The 21,700-nt window shown below is 45.0% G+C and overlaps 1 protein-coding gene across 1 annotated transcript in view; it reads right to left on the bottom strand.

Moving 5' to 3' along the window:
- PKHD1 (PKHD1 ciliary IPT domain containing fibrocystin/polyductin) overlaps nt 1-21,700 on the bottom strand; it is a 2,083,594-nt gene that overhangs the window by 1,287,612 nt on the left and 774,282 nt on the right. Inside the window, exon 33 of the mRNA XM_086926200.1 lies at nt 21,413-21,559. Within this exon, the coding sequence (XP_086782326.1) occupies nt 21,413-21,559 (147 nt within the window). The remainder of the gene's footprint in view (nt 1-21,412; nt 21,560-21,700) is intronic.

The raw sequence follows: 21,700 nt of genomic DNA, 5'->3' as shown, positions 1-21,700 counted from the left end.
TTCTTTTATGGTTCACCAAACGTCGCCAAAAATGTTGTACTTGAAAAAAGACCATGGGTCAAGTATAATTATCATGTAGGTTTAATTAGGTTTCGTTACGTTCAGATTAAGTTGTTAAATTAAGAAGAATATAAATATAACCCCACCAGGAGTGGCCTCCCTGCCACTCAGCCTGCCTGCCATCAACTGCCACCCCACCTAAGCCAGGCACACAGGATTCTACAATGACATCAGACATTCCAAGAGCCACACCAGCTGAGTAGCAGGGAAAAGACAAAGCTAAGTATAACAGTACCTTTAGAGAACTTCTTATTTTTATGTTTGCCCCCAGCCCCTTCTTTTGATGGGGACACTTCCCACCCTTGTGATAACCCCCCAGATTCCTTCCAGTGAAACCTGATGCTGAGTCAGCGGTCCGCCTCCTTAGCAAGCTCTCTGGGGCCATTGAGCTTACTATCAATCAAGTGTTGGTACAGCTCTGGAAAACATTTATTGAACATGTGCTCTCTTGCAAACAGGTCATACACCTATTTGTAATCATTCACTCGCAGCCCTTCAACCAGTGCCAGGACTGCTGGGGTAGCTTCTGGCTGTCCCTGAACTTCTGTGTGTACTTCTGTGGGGTAAGATCGAATTTTCTGACAAGGACTTCCTTCATGGGGGGATACGTCATCCTGTCTCCCTTCTCTAAGACCAGTAGGGTGTCCCTTCCCTCGCTAGAGATTTGCTTTCACAGACTAGCCCTCTAACCGTCCTCAGGGATCCCATGAATCTGTAGAGCCACTTCATTAGCTTCAAACCATTTGTCACTGTCATTCCTCACAACAAAGTCAGGCACCAGAACTTTACTGATATGAACCCTCTTGTCTCTAGAGGACATTGTAGGTATGCTGCCACCATTATTGCTGAGTCTTAGCTCATGCGCCATTATCCTTTCCTCCAAGGCTAGTCTTCTCTACTCCAAGGCTCTTTTAGCCTTCTCCTTTGCCAAGGCCCTCTCAGCCTCAGTCTTCTCCTTTGCTGCTTCCATGACACGTTTCTTTTCTTGCATCCTGAGTCTGGCCATATCTAGCCATAACTCTCTCTCCTCCCTCCTTTCTGCCTGGTCCTCTGGGGATGGGCTGAGAAAAGACACACTGCTCCCTGGCAGGGGGTTCCACTTCAGGGGCCAAGTCATTCCCTTCTGGTGAAGGTTGAATCTCAGGGAGGTCCGATCCATGTCCTTCCAGCGCATCATCCCCTTCTGTGGCTCCCACCACTGAATGGTGAGCTTCCACCCCCAGCGCCTCCTGGAGCTCCACCTTCCTAGTGGTGCTCTTTGTTGGAAGTCCTCGCAAAACTCATTGAGCTGGGCCACAGTGTAGGTATTTATGTTGGTCAGCTTTAATTCCATCTTTGTAGGTGTGGTTTTAGACAGAGAAATAATTTGCAAAAAACAAAAAGAAGCCAATCAAAAAGAATCTAAACTCGAACTGTTCTTAGATATGGGATGGTAGTGTACACCAAATCACTGTATGACACTGGACAAACACAAGTTCTATTCTCACCGCTGATCAACAATGTGAGAAATTTGGGTTGTTGGTTGACTGGGTTGCAGCAACCACAATCCTTGTTAGGGTGAGGCCCAAGCAATCCCAAATTAACCAGTGCTCACCCCCCTGGTAGCTTGGCACAGAGCAGTCAGGTTTAACTTAGAGGCAACGGGTAAAGTATTTGTGCAACATTTCAAACAGTAACACAGTGAAACACCACACAAACATATCCCACTCCAAGTTTGCAAAATAGAGCAACATTTAATAAATGAACCAAAACCAAAACAATGTAAAAAATCCACTCAGTAGGACCAGAGTTATGAATTTTTTAACATGTCAAATATCACCAAAAAAGCATAAAGCGCCACCCGGAGACTTCTGGTCACACTGGACCTGGTCAAGTCACACTTTCAGTCAGACTGCAATGGAGCGCAGGTCGGATACAGTTACCAGGTTAGGCCTGCTGAAGTTTACCTTCTCAAGTTTACCTTGCAAAGTCTTTAGAAATTTACCTTCTCAAGTTCATTAAACGAGCCTCGGTTGCATTGAGGTGAACCACGAGGAGCAGGGAGAGAGTCGCAGGAGGCTGTCAGCGAAGTGCGAGGAGTCGGCTGGCTTCGTGCGTGGCTTCACAGAGATATTCCTCACAACCAGTCAATGCTGCAGTGTGAATGGTTGGGCTGGTGGAGCTTTGCGCTGATTTGGGGTGCGAGCGGTGAGCTCTCGATGCAAATCGGTTGTTCTGCAATCGCGAAAAGCTCAAAAACTTGATTTCAGCACCCATGAGCCACACCAAGGGTCCAGGAACTGAGAGGAACCACTTGGTGATCAGAAATTCTCTGCAGCTGGGTCTAGGGGCTGGTTCAGGATGTTGGGGAGACTTTTATATGCCAAAGGCTCAGATAAGGAGGTCGGCACTGTAGCCCTTGGAGTCACTCTGGGGTCCTGCGTTTAAGATATAGTTGCAGCTCCAGTCCTACTTCCCCAAGAAACAGGTCAGCAGTTCAGCACAGCAGGGCAACAGTTCCTTCAGAGCAGCAGTCCAGCAGAGTGGCACTCTTTCAGCAGCACAGCAGTCCTTCCTCCTGGCAGACTATCCACAAATCCAGAAGTGTACTGAAGAGTTGGTGTCTGAGGTCCTTCTTTTATGCACAGTTGGTAATTTGAAGTGTACAGATGCCCTGCCTTTCTTGACCCTGGCTTGAGGCTAACTACAGGTGATATGAAGCCCTTTGTGTGGAGATAAGGCACAGCCGATTTAAGTGTAAGTGGGGCTGGGCCTGGCTCCTCCCGCCCATCTCGCCAGTGATGGGCCATCCAGTTGCACCTAAACCCCCTACTGTGTGTGACTGTCTAGGAGGAATGCACAAAGCGGTAACCGCCAATTACACCCAGTCATGTGGCCCAGAGACAGGCTGCATGCACAAAATGGCTAAGGTAGGAAAATGCCAACTTTAAAAAGGTCGTATTTTCAGAACTGCAATTTAAAACTAAGCCTGGGTGGAGTTTGCAGTGTTCCACTACGCGGAACTCCGTGAAGTGCGAAAAAACCTCTTACGCGCTACACAGAGTTCCGCAAGCAGGGGAGTGCATTAGATAAATGCAGTTTGTTGTGTATTTCATTGCCAGGTGCTTGTCCGCTCTGTGCAATCATCGCAAACGGCACCATGCACATCGCGAATGGGCGCTACTTCCTTTCTGCCACTCGAGTAGATTTTTACTTGAGCAGCAGCTTTTTCAACACGAGCGGATGTTTTCTCAACGCGAGAGGTCACGAGCATACACAAGCATACGCGACTACTCACAATGAGAAATCTGGCCGCCCACATTGAGAAATCTCGCCAGGAGGTTGATTTTCCATGCTTTCGCTCACCAACTTGATGTTGACTAACGAAGGAGGAAAAATCTCACCAGGACGTGGATTATCCTCGCTCGCGCTCACCAACTTGATGTTGACAAACGTCAGTGAGGGAAAAACCATTTTTCGGAACTTCGCGAGCTCCGTGTAACGCATAGTGTGGAAAACTCTGCAAACTCCACGAGCGGATCGGAGTTTTCTGCCCAGATTTATTTAAAACCAGACTTCACCATAGCTTAGGATTTCAAATTGTGAGTGCAGGGACACCAAACATGAAGGGCTACCTGTTCCCACTTGAAAGTTACACTTATAAAATGTAATAAGCTAACTCCAATGTTATCTTTTGCGAGAGGTCACCTTGTAGTAGTTAAAAATGAATTTAAGTTTTTTTCACTACCAGGACACATAAAACTTTAAAGTGCATGTCTTAATTTAAAAAATCCTTGCACCCTTTTCTCAGGGTTGTCCAGGGCCTACCATCGGGGTGACAATCGGCTCCTTCCTCTCTGGCAGAACACAGAGGGTCAGACGCCCCCTTTCCTCTCGGACCCTACACCAACCACCTGCGGAGTCCCCCAGTGGTCATCCCTCAGCCTTCCGCTCTTCAACATCTACATGGCTCCGCTCGTCCCCATCATCAGAACCTACGGATTCAACATTGTGTCATACGCAGACGACACCCAACTCATCCTCTCCCTATCCAACGAACCCAACACCGCCAGACAAACATTTTCGAGAAGGCATGGAAGCCGTCGCCAAATGGATGAAAAACAGCTGCCTTCAACTAAACACCAACAAAACAGAAGTACTCATCATGGGCCCAAACCCCAATGCTGGGAACGACCCCTGGTGGCCCCTGCCCTGTGAAGTCCGCCCACCCCCACAGACTACACACGCAACCTGGGAAACATCCTGGACTCCAAACTCAAAATGGACCACCAGATCAACGCCGTCTAGTCCTCCTGCTTCCACACCCTCTGCCTCCTACGCAAGACCTTAAAATGGATCCCCCTCGAACACAAAAAGACCATCACTCACGCCCTGGTCATCAGGAGACTCGACTACAGCAAACCACTGTATGCCGGAATAAACAACAACCTCACATGAAAGCTAAAGAACATCCAAAACTCCGCAGATTGGTCCTCAACCTGCGAAGAAACTGCCACATCTCCCAGCAGCTGTGCACACTCCACTGGCTCCCCATGGAAGCTAGAGTCACCTTCAAGATGCTCACCCACGCTCACAAAGCCCTCCACGACAGCGGACCAGCATACCTGAACAGCTGACTCCAATTCCACGCACCCCAAAGAACCTACTCCGTGGTCCCCTGCTCCAGATAGACCAGATCTGGCGGCCGCTCCTTCTCCTTCCTCGTAGCCAGACTCTGGAATGCCCTTCCTCTCCACCTCAGGCAGACAACATCTCTCCCCATCTTCACAAGAAACCTCAAAACCTGGCTCTTCCACAGACCCCCTCCTTGATGGACTGGAAGCTGCAAAACCCTCCTCCCCCAGAGCCTTGAGACCCTCACGGGTGAGTAGGAGCGCTTAACAAACACATGATTGATTGATTGATTGACTTATATGCATTAAAAAGAAGGTTTGGGCCTGTCAAAAGTTTTTTTTTCCATAACAATTCACACGCAAGTTCTAAAATGGCAGACCTGAGACATGTTTAAATCAGACTTGTTTAAATCAATCAACCAATCAGGATTTCTTTGGGGCAGCTATTTCACCCGTGAGTGTCTCAAGACTCTGTGGGGTCCTGCTGCGGGATTCCACTGCCTTTTCCTAGTGGTTGAACATCCATGTGTTCAGGTCCTTCCTGACCTGTTGGAGTGACGGAGCTGCTCTGTGGTGTAGTGGGAGGGTGTTAAAGGTCTTAAACGCCAGGTGAGAGAGGGGCGGCCTCTGCTGTTTGCCTGACAGATGCACTAGATAACTGATTGATAGAGGGATTTAGAATGGAGTTTCCTGATAGGTTGGTGGAAGTTCACTCATTTGTTGAAGTATGCCGGTCCTTCATTGTGTAGTGCTTTTTAAGCGTGGGTGAGTAGCCTTAACAGGCATCTCTTTGTGACTGATAGCCAATGGAGTCTCCTCTTGCCGTGACTGTTTTAACAAAAAACCACCCGATAAGGACCGGGTTGGAATTATCACCGGTTCCCCGACCACGCGCCTCGATCATTAAGATCAGCCCTGAAGAGTCACAGCCACATGCTGTGATGAAACACGTGTAGGCTTGAGTGACAGGTACAGTGATTCCCTAGAAGTGAACAACACTGTTGACTAATAAAACTTTTGAAAATTTACGTTTGGTCTGATCTATCCCGAATATATGAATACTTGAAGATAAGAATATCATTTGGATACGTATAGTGTGCTCTGGATCCCTGCCTGATAGTTCGCCTGATATTGAGCAGCATCCATCTGAAGACCTTCCTGTGCATTCGCAGGGCAAGGAAGCAAGCAGAAGAGAAGGTTAGCTGGCTGTCGAGGATGATGCCGAAATTGCAGGAGGGTTTGGTGGGGTTGGGGGTAGGGCCCAGCTAAGGTGGCCATCATTCATTGTTCTATAGGGTGTCTGTGCCTTTCCAGAAGATGAGAACTTCTGTCTTGTCTGTTTTGAGTTTGAGACAGTCACTGTTCATCCAGATGGTTACATTCTTCATGCATTTTTGGAGCTTGCCTTTGATAGTCATTGGGTTGTCTGTCAGGGAGAGGATGAGTTAGTTGTCATCGGCGTAGGAGATGAGGTTGAATCTGTGGCTCCTGACGATGTTGGCCATGGGTGTCATGTATTCATTGAAGAGGGTTGGGCTGAGGGATGAGCCTTGCGCTACACTGAGGATGATGTTCTTAGGGATCGAGGAGTAGGGAGGGATGATGATCTTCTGCATCCTTCCTGTGAGGTAGGCAGCGATCCACTTGAGGGCTGCTCCTTGGAGTCCGATCTGGTGAAGTCTGCTGATCAGTGTGTGGTGAGATACAGTGTTGAAGGCTGCTGAAAGGTTGAGGAGGATGAGGGCTGCTGTTTATCCATGGCCTAGCAGCATTTTGGTGTTGTCAGTGGCTGCAATTAGAGGTCTCTCGGTGCTGTGGTTTGCTCTGAAGACGGCTTGGAAGATGTTCAGAAGGTTGTGGTTTTCCAGATGTCTGGTTAGCTGGATGTTAATAGCTTTCTTGATGACCATGGCTGGGAAGTAGAGAAGGGAGATGAATCGGTAGTTCTAGAATTTTACTGGGTCCGCGGAAGGTTTCTTCAGCAACGGCTTCACATCAGCATGTTTCCATTTCTGGGGAAGTGGGCTGTGGTGATTGAGGAGTTGGGGACCTTGGGAGTTCTTAGCTGTTGGGTTGGTTGCTGAGGTTGAAATTGTGGTGGGGGCAAGTGTCTGCTGGAGCTCCAGAGTGGTTGATCTCATGATGGAAGCTGTTTTGTCCTCGGTCAAGGTGTTCCATGCAATGAGCTGTTGTGAGTGGGTGCTGGCCAACATGAGGAGGTTGATGTTGTCCTCTGTGGGAAGCTGAGGAGCGAAGTCTTGGTAGATCGTGTTGATTTTGTTGTGGAAAAGGTTCAGGAGGATGTTGCAGAAGGCTGGCAAGGGTGTTTTTGTGTTTTCGGGTGCCGATGGATTGCTGAACTCCTTAATTATGCTGAACAGTTCCTTGCTGGTGTTAGAGCTGTCATTGATGCGAGTGGCTTGGTGGGTCTTCTTGGTGTTTTTCAGGAGGTGCTGGTAACGGTTGAGGGCGTCTATGAACATGCCATCTTCTTTCCTTCTTTCTGCAGTCACCTATCTGGGTTTTTAGTTCTGATGTGAACCAGTTGGGATGTAGCGTTTCTGTCTTGGCAATGGTGGGTTTCCTAGATTTGACTTTGTCAGCGCTTGCTGTGATCCAGTTTGTGAAGTTTTTGGCTGCTTGTTCTGGGTCTTCGGTGGTGGTGGGTATGTGGGCATTAGAGGCATTGATCTATTTTTGCTCTGATATCTTTGACCAGTTGCAACATGTTGTGCTGGCAGTGGAGGCGGGGTTGTTGGGGGTTTCTGAAATGACAAAATGGACACAGTGGTGATTGGTCCAGGTGAGCTCCCTGGTGTGGTTATATATTGCTGGCTGAGAAGATGGGGTCAAGTGTGTGTTCTGCGGTGTGGGTGGGGTCCGTGACTAGCTGCTTCAGTCTGAGGTTAGCCATGCTTTCTAGGAGGTCGGCCGTGTTGAAGTCGTTGGTGTGCTCCAGGAGGATTCAAGTAGATGCCGAAAGGGCAGATGAAGTCAGGGATTGCATTGCAGAAGGTAGGGTAAGGTTCCAGATTTCTGTAGGTGAGGTTGCCTGTGATGGTGATTTGCTGTTAGTTTGGAGTAGGAAGTGGAAGTGTTCCATGAAGGGGTGGAGTTATCTGTGGTCGTTGACCATTTGAGGTTCTCTTTGTAGAGTGTAGCGATGCCTTCGCCATCTCTGTTGAATCAGTCCCGATGCACAATTTTGTTATCCTTCGGGGGTGGCTGTAGCGATGTCCAGAGCGGATGCAGGGTTCAGCTAAGTTTCTGTGATGAAAACTACATCCAGGGCGTGAGTCGTGATGGTGTCCCAGATTTCTACGGCGTGTTTCCCAAGTGAGCGTACATTGATCAGGAGGCAGTTGATCTTTCCAGAGGTTGTGATATTGGCATTGTTGCTGGATGTGTTTGGCACAATGTGGCTGATTGTAGAGGGATGGGCGGTATCTTTAGTGACTCGAGAAACAAGTCAGGTTTATTGCAATAACAGCTTTAATACTTTAAAGAACCAGATTTAGTAGTTCCATTCAGACATTGGCACCGCTGCATTGCCAGTGTGTAACTCCATACTCACCAATGACCAACCACCCTTAATACAGTACGTCAATGCAGGTTTTTACTGTCAGGACACATAAAAGTACACATCCTTCTTCTTAATATAATTCACCCTCCTTTTAAGGCTTGTTAGACCTGCCATAGGGATGACTTACAAATATTCGAAAGGAAGGTGTGGGCTTTGCCAAGGATTGACATTGCAAAATTGAATCACCAGTTTAAAAATGCTCTGCCAGACTGCAATGGCAGACTAGGAGTCATTCTTTGCTTTGTCACACTTGTGGTGGCACAATAAGTGCTTAGGTCCATGCAGGAGACAACGTACAGATCCTAGGTCCCCCTAGTACCATATCCTAAGGACATATAAATAAGCTAGCATGCCAATTGGGTTGAAACCAATTAAATATACTCTTTATAAGATTCAGAGCACTGGAACTGGGGCCTACTTGGCAGGTCCATGTGCACTTACAGAGTAAAAAAACAGCCACAATAGTACAAATGTTTGGGAGTGATCATGCAAAAAGAGTCATTTCTTTAAACAGAGGAAAATAAACTATGTGCTTTTATTGTATTCTGGTGGGAAATTAAGGTTGTCTACAATTTTTCAGATGCAACTTATTACAATTACAAGTGGTCGTCTCTGTCAGATGTACAGATAATGCCATGAAAGTGTGGATTTTATTTGCACCAAACCTTTCCTCCACTCTATTACACAAAAAGAGGGGAAGAGGAGAGCATACAACAGCAGAAATCAAGCACTTCAGGATGTACAATTCCAAGAAATTATAAATTTGAGTATCCATTTTCTTGTTTTTTTTCAGCACTGAGATGCAGTCGAAAGGCAGTAGATAGAGATTTACAAACACTCAAAACAAAATAAACATACAAGGGTGCACAGGGAAGACAGCAAGAAAGCACACACACTCCCATGGACCTCAGCACATAGGATAAAAGTTGATCAACCAGTAGAAATACCGACACCTAAATGCTCCTGTACAGGACAAACACAATATTAATAAAGAAATAAGTTGAATTCGGAACTAGAAATGAGATAGACAACAAAACCATTGAGTAAAGAGCAAGGAGCTGATCCAGAGCCCACGCTGTGTATATATGCTGCTCGAATATGAATTTACCTTGAAAAAATGAAAGACAAGAGGAGTTTGGCAAAACAGGAACAGTTAGTTTAATTAAACACAGCGGCTGGGAGAACAGGACACAGAGTCAGGGTCTAAAGACTGTCTCAAAGCACTTTGGTTTCAGCAGTCATACATTATATGAAACATCATTAAACGATTTGTACATTCATTTGGAGACAGATATCCAGGCCTCGTCACAGGGCCATAAATCTGGTTGCTTTATAAGAAGCACAGGGGGTCTCAACCTTGAATGGACACAATGCAGGGCCAGTGGGTACGGTCCCAGATGTCTGGCATGGGGAGTGCATAATCACTGTGTGTAGTGCGCATGCTGTGTACTGATTGGTTATGTGTTCCTAACTTAGCGTGGCACCCAACTTTATGGTGTTTTGGGAACACGCACCCCTCTGGCCAAACGTGTTTTATTGGGGCAGATCTCCTGAGTGGTATCACTGCCTATCTGTGGGATTGAGCTGGGTTTTCCTAGTTGGTTGCTTGCTTGTCTAAGGGTTACATGCCCCCCGCACCTGTGATCTGTCAACCAGTTGCTTAACGCCTAGGGCGCAGGGCCTGCCTGACCACATATTTCAGACTCTGAGTTAAGAGGGAGATCATATCAGATGAATTCAACACGGACATGCAAGTTTGTTATTATACTTACATAAATCATGGTGTACATCGACATCGTATTTTTCAATATTAACCTTCCCCCATCTAGTTGAATTTTGAACTATATCAATTGCCCCACACTCCATGACAGTCACATTTATTGAGGTTTGGTGTGTTTCTGTTGTGTCTGTTACTACCTCCCTAGTTACTTGAATTCTACCTAATTTAAGGACTGTGTTTTATATCAGAAAACCCTCACTTGTGGCAAACCACACAAAAACAGCACAAAAATGACAATAGGGAGCAATGACATCCATCGTGTGGTCACCCACGGGGGATTCAGTAAACAATTTTTTTTTAAACCAGTCCTACTCTTGGGCACCTCCCTCCTTCCTCATGTCAGCTTGTAGACAGTAAAGTGTGTGGATGGCAAGAGTCTGTGTCCCTTTTCTCATATTATTTCCAGGGATAAAAGTACTTGGAACACACCCCACCCTCCATCAGAGTCATTAGGTCCAAAACATACCGACCTTGCATCACCATGAGACGGATGGCTCTTAGTTCTTCCTTGATTGCATTTAGGCAGAGCTCAGTATTGTTGATCATCTTCAGTAATTCCCATATGGTTATTTGTAGCCAGCAGGAGTCCAATTTGACTGCAGGGTGAAGAAGGGTATGGATCCTCCGTGCTTACTTGAGTGTCAGAAAACTGCCTCAATTCTTCCAGGATTCCCTTGTACTGAGCCCAGCCAAAGTAATCAGCAATTCTTTTTTCTCAAGCCCGACACAAGAGAATTGGTTTCTTCTCTAGCACATGTTGGAACAACTCAGACATATCTTCCCCAGGGATCACTAAGGTCAGGGTGTTTATGGTTGTGATGGTGCAGAGGCCCCGCCATCTGGGGACAAGTTGAGAGTAGGCAAACGCGCCACACTACAGAAGATATCCATCAGTATGAAGGAGCTCCATTGCATGTCTGACATGTGCAGTATTGCTCCACAATGTTCATTGGCGCCAAGTGGGATGGTTCCTTTCCCTTTGAAACTCAAAGAATACAGTATACGTTTGCGTACAATTAGGGGTTGCCTTCTCCATTCGAGCCATGTGAACCAAGGTATCTCAGTGTTTCAGATTTACTGATATGGGCTATCTATGATGCCGTTCAATGCTTCCCTTCTAGGCTCATTTTCCTTTGTATCATTGAGGTGGATGGCCCTCCACAGGAACTCCGTGCCTTGGGTCCATTTTTATTAAAGAAGACTGCCCTAGACATGCTTAGGGCCACCCTGGGACCACAGATGGAAGTGGGAGTGGACACGCTTGTGTACTGGTGCAGTGGTTTTGCTACATCCAAGTACCTCTTTTCTGGAGAATCTCTGAGCCAAACAGTGTTCTCCCCTATGGTGCCCTGCCTGCGCATCCTGTTTAGTTCAGTTTGAATATTGCTAGGTTCAGTGAGAAGGTACAGTGCAGTGGAGTTGGTGTTGTACCTGGTGACGTTTATGCTTTTTAATGGGGACAATCTCCTGAGACCATTGTGGTGTCACTGCCTATCTGTGGGATCGATCTGGGTTTTCCTGTCTACGCGCTTGTCTGAGGGTTAAGTGTCCTCCCCCCATCTGTGATCTGTCAATCAGTTGCTTCTGGCCTAGGTTGCATGGCATGCCTGATCATATATTTCTGACTGGGGATTGAGGGGGAGGTCATGTCGGGTGAATTCAAAAACAGTAATGCAAGTTTGTTATAATGATTACATATATCATGGTGTACATTGACATCCTATTTATCAATAATAACATATGTTATGTATTAGAAACAATCAGTTTGGCCAACACCCAATGTAAGTTGTAGGTAGCTAAGACCTAAAAAAAACAAAAAAAAGTTATAACTGGCATTGAAAAGTAGACAAGGTGAACAATTCACGTGCATTAGATTTGGATACCAAGTCCTGCAAACCCGATCGGGGTGAGTCAGAATCACTCTTGCTCTACAAAAACAAATTTCTCCAAAAGAGGGACCAAAGGAAATATAAAATGATTAGTGAATTATCATTTTAAAGCACTTGCAACCTTTTGAGAACCTCTTAAAGGAACCTCTTAGAGGGAACTGCTACCAGTAGAATAGTTGAAACAACTTCTTCTCTTCTTGTCAAAGAGATCTATCTGTGGGCACCCGCATGACAGAAAGAGCTAATATAAAGCTTTTGACAGGATCTTTCGTTTATGATTGAGATATTCCACTTAGCAAACTGGCCTCTGTAGTGTTCTAAATCATTTGATGAACTGCTGGAAGATTAATTTTTCTGTGGCCAAGTTCCAAAGGAGAAAATCCTAATTGTGTTGTACATTCGGAATAAATCCTGGCATCCTTGAACCTGAGACCAAAACACTTTTAAGCCCAATCTCAATTCAAGTAGAATGATGTAGAATTATTTCTCTCAGACTGATCTTAATGCAAGGAGCATCAGATAGCTGAGGTGAGCACTCAAAGCCACCAGAGAGGGGCCTGTCATTACTGGGGCATGGATTCCAAAATGGTTCCCCTTCCATGACTTGAAGATGAAGGACCAGCACAGCATAGATCAAGTCAGAATGGGGCAAATATAAATAAGTTTCTTTAGGCTGCCATAAACTGTTTCACTTGGATTTCAGTTCCCCCTGAAGATGACATGTGCAGGCTGGTATGCGGGACTAGGAAAATGCAAAGGACTATGTGAACCAAGAGCCACAAACTGATCATGCTTTTTAAGGTTTGTCTGAAAATAAATCACTTACCTTGAATAAGATTCTTACCAAAGATTCACAACTTTGTTTCTAAGGGAAATTCTGGCCTGCAGAATCCTCACCTTATGAAGCAATGGCAAGGCAGGACACCACAGAGGTGATCATGAGAAGAAGTGAAGAGAAAGCATGTTACAGGTAAGTTCTGACCCACCACACCCACTTTTAGGCACAGCATGCTCAAGGCACAAATACAAAACCATAGGCCAGCCATACCAGGATATTAACCACAATAGAGTGAGCACAAGCACCAAGGGCAAAACAACCCAGCCTCCAGGTTAAGTCAGCAAGCATGGTCCAACATAAACCAGGGCACAAGAACACATCAACAGCAGCATAACACAGCTTCCTAAGGCCAGCATGCACAGTAGAAGAAACACCAGATAAAGGTATGAATATGCCCGTAAGCGTCCACACATTGCAGGGACTTGGGCGCGAAGGAAGTTTACCACCACTCCTCCAAGGAGAAGCACAAAACAGGACACAATAAAACCCAGATACAACCACATTTGAAAGTGAAAAGGTTTGGCTGGGTGCACATGAAGAAAACACATAATGAATCGTCATCCTCCAGCTGCCAGGAAAAAAAGAGCACAAACTGTACTAGATATCCATTACAGTGTCACCAAGGCATCGCTGGGTCCCTTGCCAGGGTGACTTATTGACAGCCAGGCATCCACCAACTCACCAAAGGTGTAACAAGTAGCCAGTGGGCAATAAAAACCGATGGCAAGAACAAGTGTGGCCAAACCCTGAAGGACCAAGGTCAGTCAAGGATCTGATTCCATCAGCATAGCACCCTAGAGGAGAAGTCTTGGCATATGGTCCAGGAAATATTCATGACAAAAAGACACCAGTAAGAACGTTGTGGTGCACAGGAGAGGCAAGCATCAAGGTCCTGAGGAGGAGAGACATACAGCCCAGGGCCATCTGGATACTAAGATAACAAACTATGAACTGTAGCCACGTAACAAACGCAGTGCTCAGCAATGAAAACCTGTAAAGAACTATTCATTGATCACCCAACTGGGTCCCCACAGGTCGACCACGATTTTCTACTGCACAAAAACAGGAGAGAGTCCCAAACGGCCACAATATAGATAAATCCAGGATTGTCAAACCACCAAAGTCAACAGAAAGCAAACAAAAAGGGGAAAGACACAGGACTGACAGAATGACTATGCAACAGTTCCAACTGAGCTACAGTCCATCACCTTTTAACCAGAACCAGGAACCACAGTTACACCACCATCAAAGAGGATATGGAAAGCAGTCCGGACAGCCAGGGTTCACCCTGCAGTGACCTGACACAAATTCAATACCTCACCACAACAGGCGGCGGTCATGCACAAGCAATATCAAAGGCAAGGAAGCTGCCTCATCTCAAGGCCCCCCATCCAGGATATCTAAAAGCCGCAACAAGGGTGATCCAGAAGTATTAATGCCTCTGTGGGATGCAGGACAACATGAAAATACAAAGAAAGGTTGCCATGCACCCTCATGATACTAGAAGTGGATCTGAACCAGGCACATCCCCGAAAAACAGGGATCTGGTAAAAACAAGACCCACATGGTGGGACCCTCTGCTACGGCAGCAACAGAGGTAAAGGTACATTGCCCCAACTAGTACCCTGTAAGGAACAGAGGCAGCCAGGTCAACAGCATGTAGCCAGAATGGTGAGCACAGCAACCAGGGAATGACAGGAACAAAGCAAAACTAACAAAAAAACTGTGGACATCCGAGAAGGAATCACAAGGACAAACCAAACGCACACCATATCTCCGCACTCACATCAAAAGACAAAGTAGGTAATAATTTGAACTGAGCTGAAAATGTTCTCTCAACATGTACCCTCTATCAGGTCTAGCCCTTGAGCAACTGCCACTGCGTAGTACCCACAGACAGTAAGCAGAAGTGATAACTTTTCCCACCACTATACACCACAAAGCCTCCAAAATGTTCCTAGACACACAGCACCCTCTGCACCAAAAAATGAGAACCATCAAAGGGAGTGACCAGCAGGACATCCTGAACCTTTTCAGGGTAACCGGAGGATCACAAATGGATAAACCCATAAAGGGATACACATGAACCCAGAGACTTGACAACAGAATTTGCTGAGATTAGACCAGAGTGCACAGGTTGTTGATGGCATCACAACCTTTACACACCAACTAGTCAAAGGAGGTGCTGCCATAATCAGAAAGGAGTGGAACCACAGTGTCTTCCATTGCACAATGGGCATGGGAGTGCCGGGCCAAAAGGAAAATAGCATAGCAAGAAAAAAAAGGCTAAACCTTCCAGCAAAAACACTTTCATCACAAACCCATCCACATGACTCCAGCCACAGGTACAGTAGAGGAGGAAGAAGCAAGAGAAATGCAGCTAGGTTTGAGGAATGAAAAGGAAGACTACTACAAATAATATAGAAGAAGAGCAGAGGAAAAAAGGCTGACTCTTTGTTTGCCAGGAGATACCTTTGAGAAAGCTATAAGCTGGAGCAACCTGAGTCTCACTCAGTGACAACGCACCTTCATTGGATGTACTTGGCAGTATAATCCTTGCAAAAAGTTTCTAAGTTGTAGTTTTAAGGGTTAGGCAGGAGTGCCACCGTCTGACACATATACCAGGGCCCCAGGACCTTAACCACATCGATGCTACAGCAATTCCCCTGCTGTGCTGAAGGGTCTTCATATCCATTATATGTGACGAGCTCAGCTCGTCATTAGTGCAGCTCCACTGTGCCTCATGACGAGCTGAGCTCGTCATTAGCGTTGATGGGGTTAAGGACACCCCATGGGCATCAGGACTAACTCCAGCCGATGCCATCAGCAGGGTACAAGGCAGGTCCAGTTAGAACTCGTCCGCTGAGCTCTTCGGGAAGTTGGGCTTCTTGCAGCTTTTGTGTCCCAGTAGCTTAACAGGAGGTCAACTAACACTTCTCTGTCCTGCTTACATTTCGGATCAGGTCCAGCCCTACGGGTCTCTATCTTCATGTTCAACAGATAGTGCATTCCTTCTGTATTCCACAGGTCAGGATGTCTTCTGAAGGGGTTACGGAGGGTGCCACATAGATATCCAGTGCCAGCCTGTGGGTGGGGAATGCTCCTGACCATTCCCTAACCCACGGAGTAAAAGTTCTCGGGTGTGCCCCAATCCACTTTTGCAATGCTTCTTGTGTGTTTTACTGTAAACTATCACTCAGTGCCCCTCCTTACCTAAAACCAACATGACATATTTGTTCCTCCCTTGTGCAGAGCTCCCTGTGCCCATTCAAAGGTTTTGCTATGATAATGGGCAAACCCTCCCTTGTGGTAACTCGATATCGGTTCTGGGGGCAGCTCCTCTAACACTATGATTGGTGCCTGGCTGACAAGCAGAACAATGAAGGAAGCAGTCCTAGGTATGAAATACATTTGTTTGTGGCAGGGTCAGAACCTTCAGAAGTGTAATTAAGTTCCTAGGCACAACCCAGATGGCTGTCCTGTCATGGGGGGAAGCACAATCCCACACTTAATGCAAAACATTTCACCACCGCCCGTGAGTCTAACCCCAGAAACCCAACTCCCACAACAAAGTACTTACCTCTGAACCGATAACACTCTTTTCTCTCATATGATAGATAACATTGACTAAGTGTGGAGTTGAAAAATCTATAAAAGTCTTAAAAACTGTAACAAAATAACAAAAACGCTTTTACTTATCTGTTTACAGGAAATGTCCCAGTGCAGTATCCAGCTATACTACACTGTGTAAGAAAAGTAATCTGTAAAGAAATGTACTTAATATCCTTTTGAAAAGCCTATACAAAGTATATGTACAATATTTCAAAGATTTGCATTACCATTGATTTTACTGTAATCAAACCAAAGTATATTTACAACTGCAATTAAAATTGTATTATTACTGCAAAGTATAGATCCCTTACCTGTGCCAGGCTGGCTTGGTTCTAGGAAACAGAATAACTAAAAATATATTTTTATACAAAACTAATTGGTCTGAAGTTCAGTCTTTGAGTGTGTGCAATCATTTGCTGATTGAGTGTGTATTACAAATGCTAAACACTACCCTCTGATAAAGCCTTACTGCTCAACCACACCACCACAAATAGAGAGTAAGGTGCTATCTACTTTTACCTCTGCCTTTGGGGATCCACTGGACTCTGTGCACACTATAACTCACTTTGGTATGGTATATACAGAGCCAGCTTCCTACCGCATTGCACACCAACAACATACACCCACTGTTCAATGTACACCCACAGGCACCACAAGCACAACACCCACAATGACCCCCACCAAATAAATATGTTTTTAAGTGTCAATACAGGTGCGTACATTTTACCATGATAAGTGATAAGATGCATACTTATGCATGACACATAAAATAATTGCATCTAAGAGCAATGTAAATATATATACAAGGCTAATGCAAATGTAACCGCATGATTCATAGTGAGACAAGTGACACAGAAGCCTACATTATAGATTGCGGCAACAACAGGGTGGCTTAGCATTGTGGTGAAGTAGTAGCAGCACAGGAATGACCTGGATGAAGGTGTTTAAGATGGAAAAGGAAGTGGGAACACAAAAAAGGTAAGTTTTTTGCCTCGTTTTCCATTGTTACTACCAACCTGAGTTTGGAGGATTCCCTGCTAGATTTTCCCTGATGGGAAGGCACATTACAATTTGGTCGGCGGGAATCCTGGCTGGATTCCTTCCGACAACCGGTTCTGCCTCTGACGCCGGTGAGGCGGGAGGGATATGCTGGCTGAGTCAGCGGGTCTCAGTCGGCCTTTCGTTCAGGCACCTGCCAACATCTAAATTGAGTGGGTTAACTGAAAAGTAGGCAGGCGGTGATACAATCGAAAAAGTGATGCAGGACCAGGTTCGCCAACATCTAAATCTGAAAGGCAAGTCTGGCTTTAAAATGGCTTTAGACACCACAGCAGTGAACACTTAAGTGCAGTAAGTCCACTGGGGCCTTCAACATATATGCCCTGCATATAATAAGGGCATACAGGTAGGTTGTCTTTGCCAATTACAATTACACCAATTACTATATACCTTTAGAGGGCAGAGCACCAGCCCTACGCCTTGCTAGCAGATCCCAGGGCACTTTCAGAGTCAGTAACAAGCACCAGTCAATAAATGGAGAGGATCTAGGCAAAAAATATGAATTTCCAACGTGCATAATTTGAACTGAAGGCAATTTAAGTTCACTTGTGTTTTGCTCTCACTGTTCTTGTTACATCTTGTAATATCTTGTTACATAGAAGGGGATCATTCAAAAGGCATGAGATGATCAGTGATTGTCATGTTATGTCATTTAAGATGTCATTAGTGATGTCATCAATGATGTTATGTAACATGTCACAAGTGATTTAATTTGTGCGGTCATAAGCAGTGCAATTTATAGTCGGTGCAGTGAACTATAACTGCTCATTTTCATTTTTTAATTTTTTTTATATGTTATTTTTTGTGTATTTCTAGACCTTACTATAATATTTTAACCTTTGTTTTTTTCAATTGAATAGACATATATATATCCAAAGGATCGATTTACTATTTTTAAATGTTCATTTGTGTAACGGTAGAGATATTCATGTCATTAAGGCACATATTCCTACATACAACCGACAGAAGCAGAGATTGGAACGCTCCTGAGATGCGAGACTGAAAGCTGCCATGAAATCTCAGGGGTTAAACTGATAGCTACAGACACATGTCCCATATTCGTTTCCTGGGACTGCTGCCAGGTCATGTCATTTCATGGAGTAGCCCAGAAAATGTTTCCACAATATGTTGGTATCGTTTCTGGTAATTATACCACTGAAGCAGCCTTTCGACGCCACACAGTGATGCTTTGCGAAATATTCCTAGCGATATTTAAAGAGTTAATAAGTTAATATCTCTATCATGTTCTTCTCCGGAGAACCAATCGTCTGGAGCCCAGAAAGAGCACCCATTAAACACCTGCCTCTTGTTTACAGCATGACCTGCCCTTCATTGCCCTCGCCACCATCTTTGCGCCCTCCCCATCTTATTGGTTATCGGACGTTGTAGAAAACGCATTGATCTGCAATGACTCTCCTGGGATTTGTAATCTGGCGGCACGCGCCCTCCTAGTCCTGACCTTCCCTCTGCGCAGCCGCGGGACCGGTCTGCATATTGTGCTTCAAGAGAACTCCTGTTGCTGTGCCAAATTGCAGGGCATGATTAAACAATCCACATAATTACACACATCATTAAACGATTGCATAGTTAAGAACCAATAAAATAAAGTTAATTTAATTGCCCACTGCTTACATAGACTTTGATAAACTATATTCGTGGCAGATACTCCACAAATCTCAGCTAATCTATCCAATTAAAAAGATGTCTTTAGATTCGAGCAGCTGACTGGATGATGCATGGTTGAACATTTACAATTTACCATCCATTCAGACTAATGCCTAATAATGCCACTGTACATCGCTGGTTCAATGCCATCAGCCCAGCTGTTTATCTACACAATTTAGTGGACTTGGCCAAAATATAGCTTCGTTCTGGTGATCAGGAGTGTCCAGCGTAGGTCCGGGAGAGCTGGCTGCATGCCGCATTTTCGGAAGGTCCACATAAGATACCATGAACCTAAAGGGGAATCATTTCCATAGTTCTCATCCTAAAAAACTGGCCTGAATTTGGTCCTTTGGTGCTATGTTGGCCACCCTTGCCCTAGATTTAGGCCTCTATTTTTAACACCTTGTGAGCAGAATAGACAGATGGCTAGAACCTGAAAACAGGTATGTTCTTTCTGTTCATGGTCAGAATAAGTAGAATAAATCTGTCGGCCTAGTTTGCTGACAGCGGCACCATCAGCCTTATTCATGAAGGCTAAATCGGCTCGCAAAGGGCCGGATTCTGAGAATCCGGCCCTTTGCGAGTGCGATTTTTGCTTTTGGGATTCAGCATCCCAAAAGCAAAAATCGCTAATTGCGATGTCGCAAATGTGCGAGGAAATGACATTTAAGGAATCTCTATTTGAGATTCCTTAAATGCTATTCAACATCCTATTTCAATTTGCGATTTTGCTATTTCTAGGCGCAATTTACCGCGAGGTCAGACCTCGCGGTAAATTGCGAAAACTCAGAAAAATGCATTTAAATGCATTTTTCTGAGTTGCATGTTACACACACACATGTCCTTTGGACATGTGTGTGTGCAACACCTGTGTCACAGATCATTTGAGGGGTGCTACAGGGTGTCCAGTGGATACCCCTGGCACCCTTCAAATCGCAATCTTACTAGCGATTAGCTAATTGCTAATCGCAAATAAGGAATACTCCCCATTCATTCCTATGGGCCTTTTGGCCCATAGGAATGAATGGCGAGTTATTCCTTATTTGCGATTAGCAATTTGCTAATCGCAAATAAGGAATCAGTAGGAATCGCATTTTATTATGCGATTCCTACATGATTACCGTTTTGCGAGTCCTTAATAGCGAATCGCTATGATTCGCTATTAGGGGCTCGCAAAATGGCCCCTTCATGAATAAGGCTGTAAGTCCCAACACCTATCTGACGACGCTGAAAAAGAATGTTTGCTGTCTGAATCTGCTGTCCTTGTATCCACCACAAATTCATTGCACTGCACATGGCCGAGAGAGGTGCTAGCTTCACAGGAGCGCATTCACCACCATTGCTTTATCTTATCACAGACCTGCCTCTAAAAGGAAACTTATTACCACATCAAACAGTTGTGAAAGTACCATAGATCATAACACTGTACGGCATATTGCTTGAGATACTAATTTACTCTTAGACTGAAGGATCCTGTTGGGTAAAAAGCGACAACAAGATCCAATGAGGACTTCCTTGCTGGCTTATGAAATAAATGCTCCATTGTGCTGCTTAGTAAACACTGAGGCATTGCAGGCCCATGCATTGCTTATAAAATGTATCTTAAAGGTGAATGTGATCTCTGGATTACGGTATGTTTTGCCAACGATAGGGTAGACAATAGGGTACATATGACCATCAGTCCTAGAATTGCAACCCCTACAAAAATCAAAAGACGAGTTTCATGCAACTTCTGCTGCCTTCCACCTCTAATGTAGCTCTCACAAGATTACCAGCGGTAAATACGTTATTCAGTAGACACTACTAACAAAGCAAACTTTATCAGAAAGTGTTCTTTGTGGTATTATTTGCTGCATGACCAGTGATTTAGAATACACAAAGTGTGTGCTTTGGCTGCACCCTGAGGCCGATTTCTCTCTCACCGTGCTATTGGCTAGTTGGTCTCTCCTACCTCCTCCTATGGAGAGCTTGCTATGCAAATCGCGAGGGACTATTTTACGTTTTAATGATTTACTGAATCATCACAATTTAAAGTCATAAATTCATTGAACACATTCTTTTAGTCTTGTTTTTTAATGGCAGCAAACCTCTTTTAAAATGATTTAGTTAGGACTCATATTGCAGCAAGCCAGGCCAAATGGTTTTGCAAATGCTGGTTGGTGCAGCAAAATTTAGGTTGGTGAGTAGGGTCTTGTCTGATTTTCAAAATGGCAGCATGAATTTCCGATGCCATGTCATTTATTTGTACACAGTTAAGTTTTTGTCATTCTGGACCTTTGTTGAAATAGAAAACCAATAACCAGTTGTGCTTACCACTTGGATGCTGGGTAACACATTGGACATCCGTTGGTGTTATGAGACTGTCTTGTATTTCACAATGTGAACCGCAAACTGTAACTGATGTGTTACCTGGAGAAAATCCTGTACCTTGTAAATGCAAGACTCCTCGCCCCAAGCAGCCTAGAAGGAAAAGAAATGTTAACACCTTGAACCGCGCCAAGGCTATACATTTTAGTGTCTCTAAACTGACTTTGGTGGAGTGGTATGAACAGGTCTGGACATCGCAAAGGCAGGGTCATTCCCAGTAAGCTGGTACAACTA

This window comes from Lissotriton vulgaris, chromosome 6 (assembly GCF_964263255.1).
Source record: "Lissotriton vulgaris chromosome 6, aLisVul1.2, whole genome shotgun sequence".
NCBI classification, from domain to species: domain Eukaryota; kingdom Metazoa; phylum Chordata; class Amphibia; order Caudata; family Salamandridae; genus Lissotriton; species Lissotriton vulgaris.
This window is presented reverse-complemented; position numbering and strand designations above follow the sequence as displayed.